The sequence below is a fragment of the Perna viridis genome, chromosome 14 (assembly GCF_037379345.1).
Source record: "Perna viridis isolate PV_CMFRI_1.1 ecotype Kerala chromosome 14, ASM3737934v1, whole genome shotgun sequence".
Classification (NCBI taxonomy): Eukaryota; Metazoa; Mollusca; class Bivalvia; order Mytilida; family Mytilidae; genus Perna; species Perna viridis.
This window is the reverse complement of record NC_142458.1, coordinates 25665246-25684060: the sequence shown is the minus strand read 5'-3', so window position 1 is coordinate 25684060 and position 18815 is coordinate 25665246. Positions and strand designations below refer to the sequence as shown.

The 18815-nt window shown below is 32.3% G+C and overlaps 2 protein-coding genes across 4 annotated transcripts in view; one reads left to right on the top strand and one right to left on the bottom strand.

Annotated features, from left to right (window-relative positions):
• Nucleotides 1-53: 53 nt before the first annotated feature.
• LOC148598771 (uncharacterized) lies at nucleotides 54-8006 on the bottom strand. Its single transcript, XM_088560225.1, has 3 exons — nucleotides 7706-8006; nucleotides 4726-4965; nucleotides 54-3599 (listed from the first exon to the last, which is right to left on the bottom strand). Exons 1-3 carry the CDS (start codon nucleotides 7866-7868, stop codon nucleotides 3367-3369), a joined length of 636 nt encoding a protein of 211 aa, XP_088416351.1. The 5' UTR covers nucleotides 7869-8006; the 3' UTR covers nucleotides 54-3366.
• Nucleotides 8000-18815, top strand: part of LOC148598769 (transcription termination factor 3, mitochondrial-like) — a 27357-nt gene continuing 16541 nt past the window's right edge. For 2 of the 3 annotated variants that reach the window (XM_088560222.1, XM_088560221.1), the window contains exons 1-5: nucleotides 8000-8077; nucleotides 11310-11468; nucleotides 11995-12845; nucleotides 14739-14883; nucleotides 16886-16953. In XM_088560222.1, coding sequence (XP_088416348.1) covers nucleotides 11333-11468; nucleotides 11995-12845; nucleotides 14739-14883; nucleotides 16886-16953 — 1200 coding nt within the window. In that variant the 5' untranslated portion in view covers nucleotides 8000-8077; nucleotides 11310-11332. Of the gene's footprint in view, nucleotides 8078-8109; nucleotides 8300-11309; nucleotides 11469-11994; nucleotides 12846-14738; nucleotides 14884-16885; nucleotides 16954-18815 lie in introns of those variants that run through there. The other variant, XM_088560223.1, reaches the window with a different exon arrangement.

The window sequence follows — 18815 nt, the reverse complement described above, 5'->3', positions numbered from 1 at the left end:
CAAACAATAAACAGCTATGACACATTATCAACCCCAATATAACAACAACAAAAGGCAAGATTAAGTTTATTTTACGATCACTACAGTAAAAAAAGGCATATTATGTAAGAAAATGTAGGCCATAATGAAAAAAAATTCCTTCATATCCAGATGGATGAATAGAAAGACTGAAGGTTATTGCATTATGGCCCCACTCTTCTCCCTCTTAGAGTGGGATAATTAATGATTTATTATGACTGATGATAAAGATTCAATCCTCTTTGTTTTGGAAGGAAAAATGGGTATTAAACATAACACTGCAGTTTATATGTACACATCAAGTCCCATATTTTACTCAAATTTTGAAAAATCAGATTGTTTTAAATTTGGTGGAAAATGAAAATCCTAAACTAAAGATGTTTCATAAACATGACCTTGACAAATGAATATAATGATGAAAAAAATTTAAAAAAACTGATGAAAGAGTATCTGCCATTTTGTTTTAATTTAATTAGAATCATATTTCAAAAAGGCATAGTTACTATTAATGACACAGCAATAAATTGGGTACCCTTTAAAGAACTGAGGTAAAAAATTAATGTCATATCTTTCCTTCTATTTATCTTGCTATCAGTACTTCTTAAAATATATTTCAGTGCAATATTTCACTACAGTGGCAGATCCAGGAGGTTTTGGGGGTCACATCTCCCCCTTTAGTTTGAAAATTTAGTTAATTCTGTGCAAAGTTTGGCAAATAATAGCCTAGAATGTCCCACTTTTTTTTGGAACACCCCCCTAAGGGGATGGGAAGGCAAGGGGGCCATGGGTCATTTGCCCTTTCTGGCTGGAAAGGTTCCTACATCTAAAAGAAAACCCTGGTTTCTTAACAAATGGCCTCTTCAGATTGAAAATACAAATCTTAAAAAATCCAGAAAATTGCCCCTTTCCAAAATTTCCTTCTTAACCACTGCACTGCCTCCCACCCCAACTTCTAAAATTCCTGGATCCACCCCTGTACTTGACCACTATCTAGAATAACAAAGAATAAGGAGATACCTATTGTACATGATGATTTTCAGATTTTCAGGTGTCAATTATTGATTTGACAGTCATAAATTTAGTTACTGAAAACATGTAAAATCCAGTACAGTTAATCCATCCTAATGTTTAACACATCAGAGAATCTTGAAATGATACCTGTGTATAATAAACAGTCAAATACAGTGAAACCTGTCTAAAACAATACCTGAAGAAATTACTGTGAAAGTACTATTATTTGTGGGGTACCAATTTTCGAAGTTTCCATTGATTTGTATACAGAAATCCTCAGAAGCATTAATTCAAAAATCCATGAACTTGTGTTACTTCCCTAATCCATGAAAATTGGTATCCACAAATTAAAGTAATTTCACAGTTCCTGTCTAAATCAGTCACCTTCTGAAATCTTTGTCAATGTTTATGTTTTGAACCTCTGTATTGTGACCACCTCCCTAACCAGAATAAGGGGCTCAGTTTTTACTGTACTTAATACCCAGAAATTTATTATGTCATCTGATGAAACTGGATGTTAGAAGAAAAAAAAACACATTAGAATAGATTATCAACTGTAAATAAAGAAATGGTGCTTGAAATATGTTAGTACAGAAAAAATGAGGTATGTAAATACATTAAATATAAAATTTCGTATAGTTGTCTACATTACAATATGACATGTAAAAAATAGATCTATATTCCATAATTATGATAAAAATGTCAAGTTATTGCAATAAATATTGCAAATTAAAAAACAGCATTGGCTAATAAATAAATTATGCTTTTGTTTATAAATAAAAAATAAACATGATGTTGCACACAACGTACATCATGCTAAGAATACCTCCACTCAACCACTTCTGTGAAATTAATTTGTATGGTAGACATAAACCTGGAAAAAAGGGAGACATGGTACACAGCATCAGGCAAAAGAAATATTACAAATATCTAAGCATTCCCTTCAAAACAATCTGAAAAACCTGTTATAGAAAATTGAAACAGAGGAATGTACAGATGGACAGACAAAGTGATTGCAATATAGCCCCCACTCTAATGAGTAGGGTATAAAATATAACAAAACCATTAACTATTATAGCTTTAAAAATATTAATTTTTACAATCAAAGGTGAACAATAACCAACACACAACAACCTGGTTGGCGGTCTCATTGGGGAAAAAACAGAACAGTAAACACTTCGATTATTTTCACTTCAGTAAGTTGAAGAGTTACTTCCCCTTGCTTAAAATTTTAAAAATTGAAGTAAAAGTAAGGAGGACTATTTAGAGTGTATATGTTTATATATATGTATATATTAATGGCTGAAATACATCATATAATCATTGATAACTTTAATCTCTTTGAGTGTCTTATTTTTTATTAAAAAAAACTGACTGCTTTAATATGAGTGCACTAGGAATGACATCATTTGTTCAATAAAAGGTTCCACCCTGATCTATGAATAAATAAAATCTACAATTCTAACCAAGCAAAAAACTTTCAAATGTTACTAAATTGTGGAAAATAATACAGGCACAGGTATGTGTGAAGAGAATACCCTTCTTGTACCCAATGTGGGCAGAACCTATTAGGAAAATTTCTCATTTTCCCCCTTGTAATTGATTGACAATTATTGTGAAACTCATCTACCTGTGTTTCCCTATAATTGTCAGGCAATAACAGTGGGAAAGATATGAGAAATTTTCCTTGCTAGGCCCCACATTGGGCACCTTAAGAGTATCCTGTCAGCACTTACTTGTGAATACTGATAATTAACAGCACACATAACGGATCCATATTTATACTCTTTTTTTCATGTTTTATGAAAATATGTTAAACATGTATATATCTATAAAATATTTGCATGTAAGTGATAATTTCTCCACTAAGAACTCCCCTCACGCCGAAGTCAGGTGGTGATATAAGAGAATAGTGTAAAATCTGGACTACCAAAAAACAAATAAAAAAAGGGGGGATTCATCAACTTATTCAAACACCTCTGCTTTATTAACTCACAATCTTACAACTAACAACAACAATATCCTAACAACACTTACTAAACAATTTGCTGGCCTATCAAGTTTCACTGAATTTGTGCAAGACCAACATATTTTGATCTGTTAACTTTTCTTTCTGATCTTACAAAATGTTCTAAAATCTCAAATCTCACACATTTTACCTCTTCAGGTTTGACAGCTCAGCATTAAGTACTACCTGACTAATCAATCTCGCTCTGGGTTACAAACAAATTCCCAGTTTCTCACACTAACATTTCACAACACTACACATAAGAGTTATTTATCTATTATTTAAGCAAGAGACATTGCATTTACTGTATTTATAGTGATACCCAATGTCTATTTAGGCACTCCAACCTTATCTCTGTGATTTTTCATGGCTGCCGTGTGCCAATCAAGCTGGTCTAAAAGCTTTGATGCACCTTTAATCATGTGATCATTTGTTGGTTTGCCTTCTTCATCAAATGAATTTTGGACTTGTGGAATCCCAAAGATGTTTGATACAGAAAGAGTACCCATCTCACTAAGGAGGGCCCGTAGCTGCATTGCAGCTCTCATGCCACCATAAATACCTAAATAGAAAATAATAAAAGGTTTCGTCTGAAGAATCAAAATTAACAGTTTGATAGTTTCTCAGTCTGAGTAATAAGATATAGGTTTTTATTGAATGAATTGGAAGTTGAATCAGTCTGACTAATAAGATATAGGTTTTAATTGCATGAATTGGAAGTTGAATAAGGTTAACTTCACATCTGTAGGTACGAGATCACAATTAATGCCCCTTGACTTTCTGTTGTATATGAATATAGTTCTTTTTTTTTTTTTTTTTTTTGTGTTTCTTGCTATTTTTTTTCTTTGCCGCCCTAAACTTTATTGCTTAGTATTTGCTGCAGAAATGTAGGACAAGGATCAAATTTACAAGGGATTTTTTCATTCTGTAATTTCATGTGCAAGTTGTGATTTGGTCCTGTGGAAGAAGGTAAAAATTAAGGACATTTGGCAGTGGTCTCTGTTCATGTCTACAAGGGTCTTTGAAGCAAAGGTGCTGAATATAAAAAATGATGGTGAATTTTTCAGGCACTCTAATAGAAATCTGCTTTTATACATGTTTCCATATTGGTGAAGTTTTATTGAGTTTGAAGCGGTGGAATTTTTTTATATTTCAAAATGGGTCTGTTGAAATGCACTACGAAATTAATTGTTCTCGTAACTGTAATGGAATCCATTAAATGTAGGTACCAAGAGAGATAACTCAATCTTGTCAATGTAGCTTTCAATAGGCATAAAATATGTAAATTTTATTTTTGTCATTACATTACTGCATGAAGAATGTATTTATGTTGTACCAACAAAAGTTTTCCTCAAACTGATTGGACATTCTTCTTCTACATTTACCCCTTGTAAAATTATAACAATATTTCAATGTTTGAATACATAAATAAAAGTAGTAACTAACTATTGTGAAAGTACTTGAATTCGTGGAGATTAGGAAGAAACGCAAATTTGTGGCTTCTTGAATTTGTGGTTTTGAGGTTTACAGTATACAAATCAATGGAAATCTGCTTTTTGTCAGGAACTAAATTTCTTGGTTTGGCCTACCTACAACGAAAACCATGAAAATTGATACTCCAAGAACAATTGTACTTTCGAAGAAATTACATTACTACATGTGTATTAAAAAATACAAAACTTACTTACCTGCAGAGTAACAAACAATGGCACTTGGTTTGTAGGAGAAAATGGACCCAGGAAAATGGTCAAGCATATTTGTCAATGCTGGGGGTACAGAATGATTATATTCCCCACTGACAACAACAAATGCATCAGCCTCTTTGACTTTTTTCTCTGCTGCAACTAGCCACTCAGGGCAATCCTTCCGCTCAGGTCCATAAAAATGAACTGGTTTTTGCAGCAAGGGAAATGGCATTTCCAATGGATCTGTAAAGATATTAGTATGAAATTAACTCATTATCAAGCACTTCAATGAGCCCTGAAACTGAGAAAAACTAAAGCACAATATGAACAACAAGTAAAGAAATAAACCAGCAAGGACGTTAAAGTTGGAAGGCAATAAGAACAGTGGCACATTATAGAGTAGAATTGACAGTCAGTGCAATGGCCTTACATGACTTTTGGGTTAAAGAGAATTGAGATTAAGGTAAGGTTACTAAGGCCAAAAAATAGTCTTGTTTCCTGCTATCAGCAAGAAAAAAAAGGGTTGGTAGGTAGAGAAATTATTTTATTTTTAAAAACATTTTACATTGAGTTAATGGAAAAACTATCTGGACTTTACCAGTGCTTGAGCCAGAACGGTCATAAAATGTTTAGGGTAAGGCGAAAAAATTGGTAGGTGGGGTAGCAGGAAACATTTAGCCTTAATTATTTGCAATATCTGTCACATGTATTTATTTAAGGAGAAGATTATCATTATGCTACATGTACATCTAACTGCTTAAATTTATTTGACTTTTTACCTAAATTATGTGGTCTCATGTTTAGATTAAAGAACAGTCCACCTGAGTAAACAGTTTTCTGGTTGTCTTAAGTGTACTCTTTGTAAGATTAATACCTGGTCATTTATTATAAGATCAGGACAGTAGAATTCATATATATACATGTTAACCCTCCAATATTAGAGGGAGAGACTCCCACAGAATAAATGAAAAATTTAGAATCTCCCATATAAAAATGAAATACTTGTAGGAGGTATCAAAATTGCTATATTCTCTGTGAAAAATACTTAATAATTGAATTTTTACATTAATAAAATTTGCTTTTACATGAAAATCTCTGACATAAGACAGTGTCAAAGGGGGAGACTCTCCTATGTAAATTAATCCAAGGGTTAACAGGTGTGCTGGATTTAACCCCCCCCCCACCCCCCACCCCCCCAAAAAAAAGGGAGCCAAATCCATTGTGAATGCACCTTGTTATTACAGCTGATATGGGAATTGTCTGATTGGTAATCAGTCTCTATACATGTGAAACCTATCTAGCTAAATCAAACCCTGAGAAGTCCAAAATACCTGCCGTGATCAAACCCGGTATAGTCTAAAATATCTGCCTAAATCAAACCCTGAGTATTCTAAAAAAAAAAAAAACCTGTCTAAACCAAATCATGAGTAGTCCAAAATACTGCCTTAACCAAATCCTTAATAATTTAAAATACATGTCTGAACCAAACACTGAATAATTCAACAACCTGTCTAAACTACACACTGTTTAAAACCTGTCGATACAAATTGTATTTTTGAACCTTTGTACACTGAATCAATTTTAACATCTCTTCTCAGATATTAATGGAGAAAGGTTGCAAGACATGGTTTAATATTAAAAACTCTATAGGATTGAACAAACCATGCTCTATGCTAGAAAAACTATTTGATATGCTTATAAGCCCGATTATTCTATATGGCTGTGAAATTTGGGGAACCAATTGTAATTTCAAAAATAGTGAACCATTTGAACATCTCCACTTAAAATTTATAAAAGAAATCCTTGGTGTTCACAGTAAAGCAACACATTCTGCATGCTTAGCAGAACTAAAACAACAACCTCTCAAAGTCAAAATTATGGTTCAAGTTATAAAATTCTGGGAACACATTATTACATGTAACTCCAATAATACTCTTGTAAATGAAATATATAAAAATATTCTGCAAAATAATAAATGGTTAACAACAGTTCACAATGGGATAAAAGAACTTGGTTTTAATTACATTTTAACTGATACAGATCTACTTAAACACAATATATAACATATAAAGCAAAGAATCATTGATCAAAGTATTCAAAATCAACTCATTGAGAGATAATAAGAAACTTCTGTTTTTTTAATAAAATCTATAAGGTTAACAAAAAAACATCTTATGTTGATACATGTAAATACAAATCAGACAGATCTATAATTTGCAAATACAGAATTAGTACCCACTCTCTTTCAATAGAGAGAGGATGATACAAAAACATTCCAGCTAATGAATGCATTTGCAAATCATGTCAATTAAATCAAATTGAAGATGAACCCCATTTCTTCATACACTGTTCTGCCTACATTAACTACAGAAATGATTTAATAACTAAAATTAAAAAATATATAAATAAATAAATAAATTTATTAAACTGTATACCACTGTTGCACCTTGATCAAATTATTGTTCATATTAATTTGTCATATTACTTTTATTTGCACTTTGTTTTGTATTGTATTATGCCATAACCATTTAATGTAAATGTATTTGAGCTAATAAATATTGTCTATTGTCTATTGTCTATAAACCACTTCAAAAACTAACAGAAAACAACATAAGTTTGATTTTTAACTCTAACTCACTCCCAATACTCAAGGCAACAATTGATTATATCAACAACTGCCAAGCTTCCATTCAAAGTATAACGTTATAATTTTCTGGTTGGTCATGGCGTCTTCCACAACATTATACATGTAAATGATAGCAATGTTTTGTTTGTACAAATGTATGTGTATTATGTTACTATGTTATTATTGTGTTATGAAAATGTGTTTGGACAATAAATGATTTGAATTTAATTTGAATTTAACATGTAGGGAGTGACATTGTATATATCAAAATTGGTCCCTATTTACCCTCCCCCCCAACAGATACAAGTGAGTATTAAGCATGGGTGTAAAACTGTATATGCAAAGCAATTTACTTACCAAAAAATTCGACAACATAACTTCTTTGCTCCAGCTGTTTTTTCATAAACTTAGCAACACGGAGACCAAGTCGTTTTTCTCTAACTGTGCCTAAAAACAGTACAACTTTGAACTTAGACATCCTTTCTTCTTTTCTTATTTGTTCTAAATAGGCTCTGTACATAACACGATGCACCAGCTATAATGTGTTTTTTCCTTTACTTGCCAGCTGAATGAAGTGGCAGTCCTAGAGACTAGAGTTTAATACGACCTCTTCAGCTGGCATCCGTCCCGATTTTCGTTCTAAAAATTGACCTTTCTCGGTTATCTCCCCTTTTGTGAACCATGCTGAAAATGCTATGACAATCCAAAAGACGAGAAATAGGACGATATGTAATTACAGTTCATTATTTGCATTGTAATATGTAGAGTGCAACTTATGAATTAACTTTTCAATATATTTTAGTGTCAAAAACAAACGTTTCATTGTTTACATTACCGTCATTAGTCTGTATCAGTCAAGGAAGGCAAAAGGTGGAATGTATTGAAAGTCTGCTCTATATCTAGATCTGTAGATATATCTGTATAGATCAATACTATTAGTGGAAGTCTTTGGTAAGAGTGATAGCTTGCTATAATAAATAGAAAAAATTACCCCCCCCCCCAAAAAAAAAAAAAGACTTGTCCAGATGGGTATATACTGAATACAGTTTGCTGCATTATTTTTTTTAATCTGATTTAAAATATGCCTGTAATTAATTACAGGTTTATGCATTAATAATTAATATGGAGTAGGCATTGCCTAAATCAGCGAGCACCGTGAGCTTTACCATATGTGTACCATTTGTGCAAGATTCATAAAAATAATAAAGGACATTAAAAAAGGGGGGATTAAATCTTTTTTCTCAATAGATGAGTAACTTGAAAAAAAAATGTTTTCCCACAATCCCAAGCCCATCCCCCCTTTCCCCTCAATTTCAAAATGGTCGATAATTTTGTAGCACTTGCCATACTTTATGATTTTTAATCCTTAAGGGCATCTCTAGCAACATCCTTTTCAGTTTTAGCTGGTTAAATCAATTTGTACAGATACTGGAAATATTACAGTTCTCCATGGATGGTGGAGATATTTTGCACACATCATGTGAAGTAAACAAAATTCAGATGCAACAGATAGCTATAAATTCAAAAAAAAAGAAAAAGATTGCCTTTCCTGTCTTAGAAAAGCTATGCTTTGATTTGGATAATACAATCAGATTTATATTTTTTCCAATACTGTTTAGATTCTTGACAACAGCGAAGATACACATTAGTAAAACCACATTTTTCTGGAACTTTTTAAAAACACACCAAATTCGATTCAAAAAATAAAAAAAGACTCAAAAACTATAGATGAAGTTATTTTGTTGAAATGTAATCTTAACCTATATATTTTTATTTGTTCAATTTAAAATGCTCTGGATTATCCATTACAAGTCAAAGACTGAAGTCTTCAAAGTTGCTAATCGTCAGATATTCACTGTCCTTGATTTTAGCTTGCTTTCAACATCTGAAATGGTACAAATGCGATATTCTCTAAAATCAGGTGACTTCCGCTAAAATTTTGATATTATTGCGTACTCTTTCGTAATTGTTATGACCCGAATGTTTTCAGTCATCCAAAACAAGATTAAACAAATGGCAATGGCTATATATAGATATAGGTGTCCTGATAATATATATGACCTTAATATAATCAATTGTAACGAACGCCTGTGTTTGATTCAGAAACTTGGTAATATTACATCAATTCATTGTTAACCAGTCATTTCATCTTTTAATGCAAACTTCCCGTTTTAATGCAATAAAAAAACACGCATAGACATGTGTGTATGATATGTTTTAAAAAAAGTACGTTGTAGCGATCTTTGGGTTGCTTATGATATTGACCAGGAATCAGTTTAGGAACCAGATTAAGCAGCTGGCAATGAATATTTCATAAGTATAGGGATGTGCTAATGTATATGACCTATACAGACTTGTAACGAGCCTCAGTGCCTGAATCCAAAACTGGGTAATGTTCAGAGCTCACCGATCATTTCATGTAAACTTCCCATTCTCATACAAGCAAGAAACACACGTAGAATACATATGTTTGATACTTAAGATGTACATTTTTATCTCATATGAAGATAGAACTATGACGTTATGGTGGTAAACATGGTGAAGATCTGCAGCATTACGTGGCATATAACTACATATTTATGCAAATCATATGCAAATATTAAGTACTGAAATTAAGAGTGCAAGAAGTCGCTAACAATATTAGCGACTTAAAAATGATTGAAGGATGATTTTTTGTTAAAGAAAACAGCTGCAACAGATTCACTTTCAGGGTTCTCTGTACGTTAACCATAGGTACCTATGAAGCCTCACCTCGCTATGCCTGCTAAACATCAAAGTGCCAAGATTATCAGAAAAGAGAATCAAGTGATATAAAAATAGGAGATTAGGCAGTCATCCATCAAAAATACCGTTCATTATTCTTGGTCTTACAACAATACATGTACATGAAGTGTCATCTCTCGCATATTTTGAAGCATTTTTCTATTATCTTTCAAACTTTTGCCAAACCTCACCCACTTGTGTCTTGAAAGCTTGGCAACTCTGTTAGAAGAAGCCTTGTTGAACAAACATTCCCTACTTAAAAAATTGGACTTTTATCATTTAAAAAAAAATTGAGACACCTCTTTGAACCTCTTTACTTAACGTCATGTAATTATATTTACTGTGCATTTCATTAAAATATGCTGATTTCATTGGATAATTGACTTTTACACAGGTGTTTTCATGAGTCAGCGAAACAATTCTTCAAGCTATTTTTATAGGCCATGCCCACAATTAAGTGGACAATCACTGTGTATTATTTTCTATTCAGTGCAAAACATCAGAAGAGTGTTGTATTTTCTGCATTTGCTGAAACAAATGTAAATGCATATTCTTATGGTCATGCATTGCAGAATATGATTTATGTCAAAGTAATTAAAGTTGTGTTCTCATGTGCTGTGACTTTTGATTTGAACTTACTTTTTTTTGTGCTTGTACTTTTTAATTCAGCAAATGTACATCAGCAGTGCTCAAGTAAACTCAGAGTGATTGTTACAATGGTTACCAAAGTTATTAAGAATCCCCCTTTCACAGAACACATGATACAGAAGATGTTGTTATTTTTGTATGTTTATATAAAAAGTGATGATTCTTAAGAGCAAAAACAGACCAAATCATTATTTGAACTGGTCAGTTTCAGTCTATATGGACACATTATCTGATAATATTTCTACATTTACTGTGCTACACCAGGTTATACTGGTTGTGTAACTGTATGGCGTCTGAATCTTTAAATACAATTTCCAGATTTGATGTGTTTAGCATAGGCTTGCTGGTGTATACTTGTAGGTGGCATGCAAAGGAATTGTTAAAATTACCAATAATGTAATTTGAAAATGATATGCCTTCAAATGTGTTTATTGGTACAGTCTTGGTTTTATGATTGCTGTATCCATCAACAACATCAGACAGGTTTACAGGGCAGGCGTTTTTTGTCTGTGTAAATTGTATTTCCTTTTTATTTATTTTTTTCTTTCAGATTGAATTGTAAAACAAAACATTATGCTGTCCAAGAGAGTTTTAATATCTTTATATAAAGAAGCAAGCAAACAACATCCAAGAATCCGGCATCATTGTCATAGAATTTCATTTATTAGGTCAAGGTCAAATGATGTCAATGAAGGTTCAAAGGTTACAGGTACAAATATTATTTTTTATTTCCAAATATGGGTACACAGAACATAGGCAGATCCATGCGGTGGGCTGGCTGGCCCACTTGAAAAGTTAGGTTGATTATATTCATGTAGTAAAAATTGAAAATCACTGGAATAAGGACCCACTTAGGTCAGTCAGCAGGCCCTCATTTGGAATTTATGTATCCACCTTTGCAAAGGGGCAAAAAGCTGTTACAAAATATACAGAATCAAGAGTTATGAATGAGGGTACATGTAATACTAATAGGATAATTGATTGAAAAGAGTGAATATCCAAATTATGATCATGAAGTTCAAATTCAGATGCTGACCTTCAAGATTAACCAAACATTTTCTCTTCTATATGCTTTGCTGATCTGTGGCTAATGCAAATTTTAGACTATTATTTGAAACAGTGATACAATCTGACATTGTAGTTTCAATCATTATTAATACATTCTCTTAGAAAGAACACCTGATATGATTGATGTTTATTAGTATACATTATGTATATTAAATTATTTTTTGTAGATAAGCATGAGGTTGAAGACAGCACCCCAAGCAGGACACACAGTATACCTAATACTCATGCGAAAGTTACCAGTCTTAATGAGGTGCCAGCTAGATCATATTTAGAGGTCAAGGGTCACATAAATACTGACATTGAGAAACCTGCTTCTAAAGTGACAACCATTGCAGAATTTCAGGAAAAAAGTACAAATGTTGAAGTTTGGGCTAGTTCAGAATCCACGGTTGACAATGTTGTTCCTAAGGAAACCTCTGTGTCATGTTTTAGAGAAGCCTCATCTGTAGAGGTAAGAAAGCCAGAACAAACTGACATTGAGCAAGTTGTTTCCAAAGAAGTGTCAGTATCAAGTTATAGAGAAGCTTCATCTTTAGAGGTAAAAAAGCAAGAACACAATGAAATTGACAATGTCATTGCCAAGGAAACCTCCTTGACAGATTTTGACAATCCCTCCTCTCTGGAGGTCAAAAGTGAAGAAAGATCTGACATTGAACTTTGTTCTGAACTTGATTCTTCCATTACCCCTCACATTCAATCTCATGGAGAGTTAGAGGAATATAAAGAGACATCATCGGTGCCATCAAAGGCAGTAAAGAAAGCATTTGAGCCATTGTATCATTTAGCACGTTATGTTAATGAGTCAGAAACTTTGTCAAATCTTGTCAAGTTAGGTGTTAGTCTGGCAGAAATCGAGAAAAAAGTTGGTGCTGCAGATATTATTGTGAAGCTTAACTTTGAAAAGGATGTTACACCAGTACTAATGTTCCTAAAAGACCTTGCTATTGATGATAATGATATTGGCCGTGTTCTTACCAACAATCCTTATATCTTTAAAATAGATTTAGACGATTTAACGGTTAGTATATTTAAACACTCTTTTTTTTAGGACTAAACAAACCTAGTCTGTTTTGAAACCTTGGTATTAAGGAGGTAAACCTAGGGTAAGGGACATAACTCTTACAAATCATTGGAACATTTGTATTCAGCATTTTACATCAATATCCTGTAAGCATAAATGTAACTTGGACTGATTTCATTTTGTTTCAAATGAAAGCTTGATAGGCTTTGGTAAAATGGCATATGATATAAACATATCACTGATTTCAAGAGTAATGTCCCTTATCCTAGGTCTAGATCCTTAAATGATTCTATACAAACATTTTTAATGAAGAGTAAAGGGATGGCAGCTAATGTGAAGAATCCTGTGACTTTGAATTTGAAATTGAAGTCCCCCTTTCAGTTGAAATGGAAGCATATACTGTAAAAGACTTGTACTATTCTTGTTATATGAACTGAAGCAAAGGTAAACTGCCTGTGTCTTTGATATTGAAAGTGATAGTGATATTGAAGTGATCTCTGTAACGTTAAAATAAGGTGATTTACAGGAAAATACTTGGTGTGAAATATCTATCTATTTCTTTGTTTTGTTTATATGATAATTAAGTTACATGTAAGTTATGCTAGTAACACTCTTTCCCACTGTTTAAGGTAATGTTTCAGTCAAACTTAAATTGTTTCCAGTTATCAGGCTAGGCCCAAAAAATAGTCTTGATTATTGTTTCCTGCTACCAGCCATAAAAAGGATGGTAGGTAGATAGGGGAATGATTTATTTTTTTCTAAATATATCGAGAATGAATATGGTAAATATGTCAACAACCCCATCAGGATGAAAAATGTCAGCTCAAGGTCACCCATGGGTCTTCAATGAATGACGAGGAAACACTCACACCACAGGGCAGGCTGCAGCTGGCCCATAACAACATTATACACAGGTGCAGCATTGTACTAGAATACTGTACTTTGTACGTACATTGAGTTGATTGGGATACAATCTTGACTTAATGGTACTAGAGCAAAAATGACCTTGAAATGTTAAGGATGGGTACAAATAATTAAGAATTGGCAATAAAAAAAAACAAGGTGCAATAAACAAAATATGCACATGGAAAATTTATTTTGTTTTTGAGAAAAGTAGCTCTGAATTTAACTAAATTGGGGCATGTCAATATTTTTTTTATCCATTGAGATATAACAAAATTATTTTAACCAATCATATTACAGTATTTATCTCAAATTAATTTATTTGGAAATGGAATATGAGGAAGCAGGAAACAGACATATTATTTATTTTTATGGCCTATGGAACGTTGAGCAATGTTTTTTAGATGAAGAAAAAAAAATACAAGCTCTTCATCGCTTTTATTGAACCTAAATTCAACATATAATTAGTCTCAGTACTCATGTGTCATGGACACAAATAGTAAATTTGAAAAAATACAACATGAAGGCACCATCTTGTTGTTAGAGGATGTTGGACAAAAGAACAAGTTCTCACTTACATGTAAGAAAACTGTAAGAAGTTGTAAAATTTTAAAAACTTATTTCTACTATATACCGTATAAGTGGCTTTTTTTTTGAATGTGGAAAATTTCATGTTTTTCTTAAAAAACTGGGTGAGATGTTTTTTTGCGTAATGCAATTTTTCAAGGAGGCAAGAAGTTTAATGAAAAAGACAAGGATGAATAACTCTGTTTTGCCTTCATAAATAATTTGTGTGATTTAATTTTCGTGTTCTAACTTTGACAGTCAATAGAGCAAAAATCACCACGAAAATAACCACTTATTCGATATATGAGTTGCTATGTGGACTTGGAAGATAAAATGTTGGTTTGATGAGCAAGTTTTTTTCTATTGAGTTATATTTATTTTGGATGCTCAGAATTAAAACTTTTAATTAATTTTTTGTAGGTGAGAGTCAATTATTTAAAGGCCAAGTTATTTTCTGCACACCAAATTAAAACCATTGTAACAAGGAATTCTCGGGCTTTATCAATGACAGTAGAGAGGCTAGATGCTTGTCTAGGTTTCTACCAAAAAGAGTTTAAACTTACAGGTAAATAGCTAAACACATAAGGAATCATAGGAAGGAGAAGTTACACAGCTTAGGTACATGAGAGAGATTGGTTGACTGGTTGGTTGGTTGGTTAGTTGATTCATTGATAGTAGTTTAACATCCATTGGCAGGTATTTCATGCATTAGGACAAGAACATTTGTTCAAGTGAACACACTCTGCTTGTAGTTGGCTTATAAGTTGAGCCAGACTTTTATTGTGCTAGCTCACAGAACAACTTGCAGGAATATTACCCCACCTTAGGATATTATCCTAACTTAAAGTTAAGTATGACTGTGCTGGAGAATGAACCAATGACCTCTTATACTTGAGGTGATCCATACCAGTTAATCATTGGAACAGATTATGTGGGAGATTTTTACGTAAAGGCATTTTTTTTTATCATTATGTAAAATTCAATTATTTAGTTCTTATGTCAGAATATTTAGTCATTTTAACCAATTACCTCCCACAAATCTGACATTTATATGTGGGGGATTCTGAATTTTTCATTGATTTTGTGGGACCCCTCCCCCTTATGAAGGAGGGTTAACAGAGTGCTGTCTATGTAAAATTATGATGGGTCTATGTTGACAAACAATCAGTTTCTAACACTGCCAATGTCCATTTGTCAGGCCTGATACTGTCCCAGAAGCAATCAGTGAAACTATTTAATGAACAGATGACCAATTATTGACTGGTCATAGAAAATTCTGTAACTTATGACCAATCTGCCTGCAGTTTGGTTCTGTAAAATTATTGATTATTGATCCATCACCTGAAGACTTTTCATTTGGAAATATTTAAAGCTATAAAGTATACCCAGTAAAAATAAAATTACCAAACTGATAAACAGAAAGTTGGAAACAATTACAGTTAGCCTGACTTGGTACAGGCAATGGCATTTTCAATGGAAATGGTGGGTTCACTTTAAATTCAAAATGTAAAATCCATGTTTTGCAATTAATTTTTAGAAGGAAATTTATTTATTCATATCAAAATTTATACAAAATGCAATCGTCGGTGTAAAAAAAAAATCTTAAATCATATTATTGCAATATAGGAGCTGATCAGCAATTAGGCCAAAAATAATAATAATTTGTTTATGTCTGTTTCCTGGTACCCTACCTACCCAAGTTTTTTGTGCCTACCCTAAACATTATATGTCGGTTTTGGCTTAAGCACTGTTAGAGTCAAGATTACATTTATTTCCTCATTATCTCAATGTAAAATGTTTTTGAAAAGTAAGATAATTTCCTTATCTACCTATCTTATTTTTTTCATGCTTGTATCAGGAAACAAGACTGTTATTTTTGTGGCCTAATGTGGTATAAACTGGAAGCAATCATTGGCTTTATGGATCAGTTTGATTGTTCATGACTTATCAATAACTGATACATGATCAATAAGGGATTGTAATAGTTGTTGCACAGATTGGTTCTGGTACACAGGCAAAATTATTTCACATGATTTTCACCTGAATTGAGTTGATAAAATTTGTGAAAGAGTTATTAAAATCACATTATGGTCACTGTCATGTGATTCAAAACTTAAATTGAATTTCATATGAACTTTTCATAAAATTCACTTAATGTGAATTTTTTGTGAAGCTGGATTCACATGAATTTCATGTGAAATAATTTTTTTCGGCTAAATTAAATCTTTTGAACCCTTTATGTAACTTTTGTGGGTCTTTGTCACTGTACATGTAGGTCTGAACTCTTTCATTTTGGTGATAGCCTTCGAACAATTTTAGAATCTCCTGCTTCTTTTTCCATCTCTTGTTGGGATGATAAATCTCCACTTTCAGAACTTTCTCCCTTCTAATTAGACTGTTTTGGTTATCAATCATCTTCTTACTGCCTAAGTAACAGCATATACATGTATGTACATTAATTTCTTTTAGTTGAGGCATCTATTTCATTTCTTTGACATACCTATCTGTTGAGATTTGTATTGAAAAAAAATTTAAACATTTTACAAAATAGTAGATAATTTTTGCAGGAAATGAAGTGAGAAATACTATGACTAAATATCCTCGACTCATCACATGTAACAAGAATAAGATCAAGGTATGTTTCCTGTATTGGACTATGGTAACTTTAATGGGTGAGAACTTAAAAAAAATATGGTATAGATCAGGGCCTTATCTAGAGGGAAATGTTAGCAAAAAAATGTCTTTCTTTGTGCTCACTTCTCCCATTTGTCTTTGATGAGGAGAAGTTTATGTTATAGATTACTTTGAATAAAAATTTGAAGAAAGAGTCATGGTTTATATGATTGTAACAATCACCTTTGGAGAGCTTTGGGGCCATAAGCCCATTTCTTTGTCTTATACCCTTTACATTTTGTTGTAAGGGTGTTGAAGGATCTTTAAACTGCTCATTCAGAGTATATTGAAATTCAATAATAACCATAAAGTTTGCTATTAGGGCTCTTTTCAATTTTAATTAATCCATTGGACATCTGACTAAAAGTGGTAACTTAGGGTTTCAATCTATCCATCTATGTTCAAATTTTTGTAAGTTATATGCAAAAAGATCAAAATTCTAGTACAATTTTTACCATACTATGTAGATAATACACCGAGGCCTTGTACGGATAATGAACAATGTTACAGTGTATTACTCAATTTCTAGAATTCCCATTTTCCAATCGTCAAGACAAAATGTGCCAAAGGAAAGTAAATACTTGATGATATCATTTACTTTTCTGATTCTGCATACTGGTAATACTTTCATAAAAATATTTGAGTTATCTTTCTTTGATTTAGTAGGGTAGCTGAACTTTTAAAGTCAGTTTGACTAAATAGTAAGACACACGATTGTTTTAAGACTCATTTAAAGATTAAACACATTATAAATTGTTTTAGCCAATGGGAAAAAAATGATGACATTTCGTTAACCCTTTTACTGTAGAAATAAAAGCCTATAAAATCTACTTGAACATGTACTTTTGACAACCAGTGGTAGTGTTGAAATTTAATCAAGTTTTCCGTCTTTATGTGGACTGGTACTTAAATGATAATAATCAATGAACCAAGATACAGGTAAAATTCAATGTTAATAGTTTCTAAAAGTAAAAGTAAATTTGTTCCTAGTCTTTAGTAACACAGGTTATGATATTTTTTTAACTTACAAGGAGTGGGTGATATATTGGAATCATAATATCCATCCATCTGTCAAAATTTGTCACAGTTGTTTAGACTCCCAATGGATGGATTGATTTATGTATGTGGGTTTATTGATGTTATACATGTGTATCCTTTGTTAATGGAAATCAATTTGGTAGACATCTTTAATTTGAATATAGAAATTGAAATTTTGCTGAAATTGTAAAAAAAGTCACATATCATTTATTCACAATCCTTGTATTGCTCCATCCACATCAAGCTAAACTACTTGACATGTATTATTGATCTGTTCTGATCATTTCTTTTGTTTGACAGTGTGACAGGAGTGTTTATGGTGACATCTTGCTAGATAATAGCCTGTTTTGTGTTTATAATTAAGCATAGATTGTACCAGTTGATATAATGCATTAACAGCCATACTGACAATGAGTATTTTTTTATTTATTTCATATAATGATATTATGGTTTTTGTGATATATCTATCAATGGATTGATTCAGAAACTAAAGAATTGTGGGATTGCTTTTGTTTGTGGCATCCTGATTGGTCAAGATGTATTTTACAAGTATGCTGCAATGGTGCCAGGATGGAAGTTGAATTTCTGTATTGGTCAATAACTGTAAAGTATTGACTTAATATTTAGTAATTTCCTATATCTAGATGACTCACAGTTCAAGTTCCAGTTTTGTTCCAGTTGAATGAAACTTTGCTAAAGTGTGGCCCTTAAACCTGCATTTGTTTTGTTTTATTTTAGGTGTCCAGACTCTTTTAGGCATACTAAAAGATATTAAGTAGATATTTA

What these genes read in the sequence shown, in the direction of transcription:
- LOC148598771 (XM_088560225.1), bottom strand. Translation starts at nt 7,868, where the DNA reads ATGTACAGAGCCTATTTAGAACAAATAAGAAAAGAAGAAAGGATGTCT. An exon ending in TTATGTTGTCGAATTTTTTG is followed by an intron (nt 4,966 to 7,705) that starts GTAAGTAAATTG and finishes ATATCTTTACAG; the next exon opens with ATCCATTGGAAATGCCATTT. An exon ending in CATTGTTTGTTACTCTGCAG is followed by an intron (nt 3,600 to 4,725) that starts GTAAGTAAGTTT and finishes TTTTCTATTTAG; the next exon opens with GTATTTATGGTGGCATGAGA.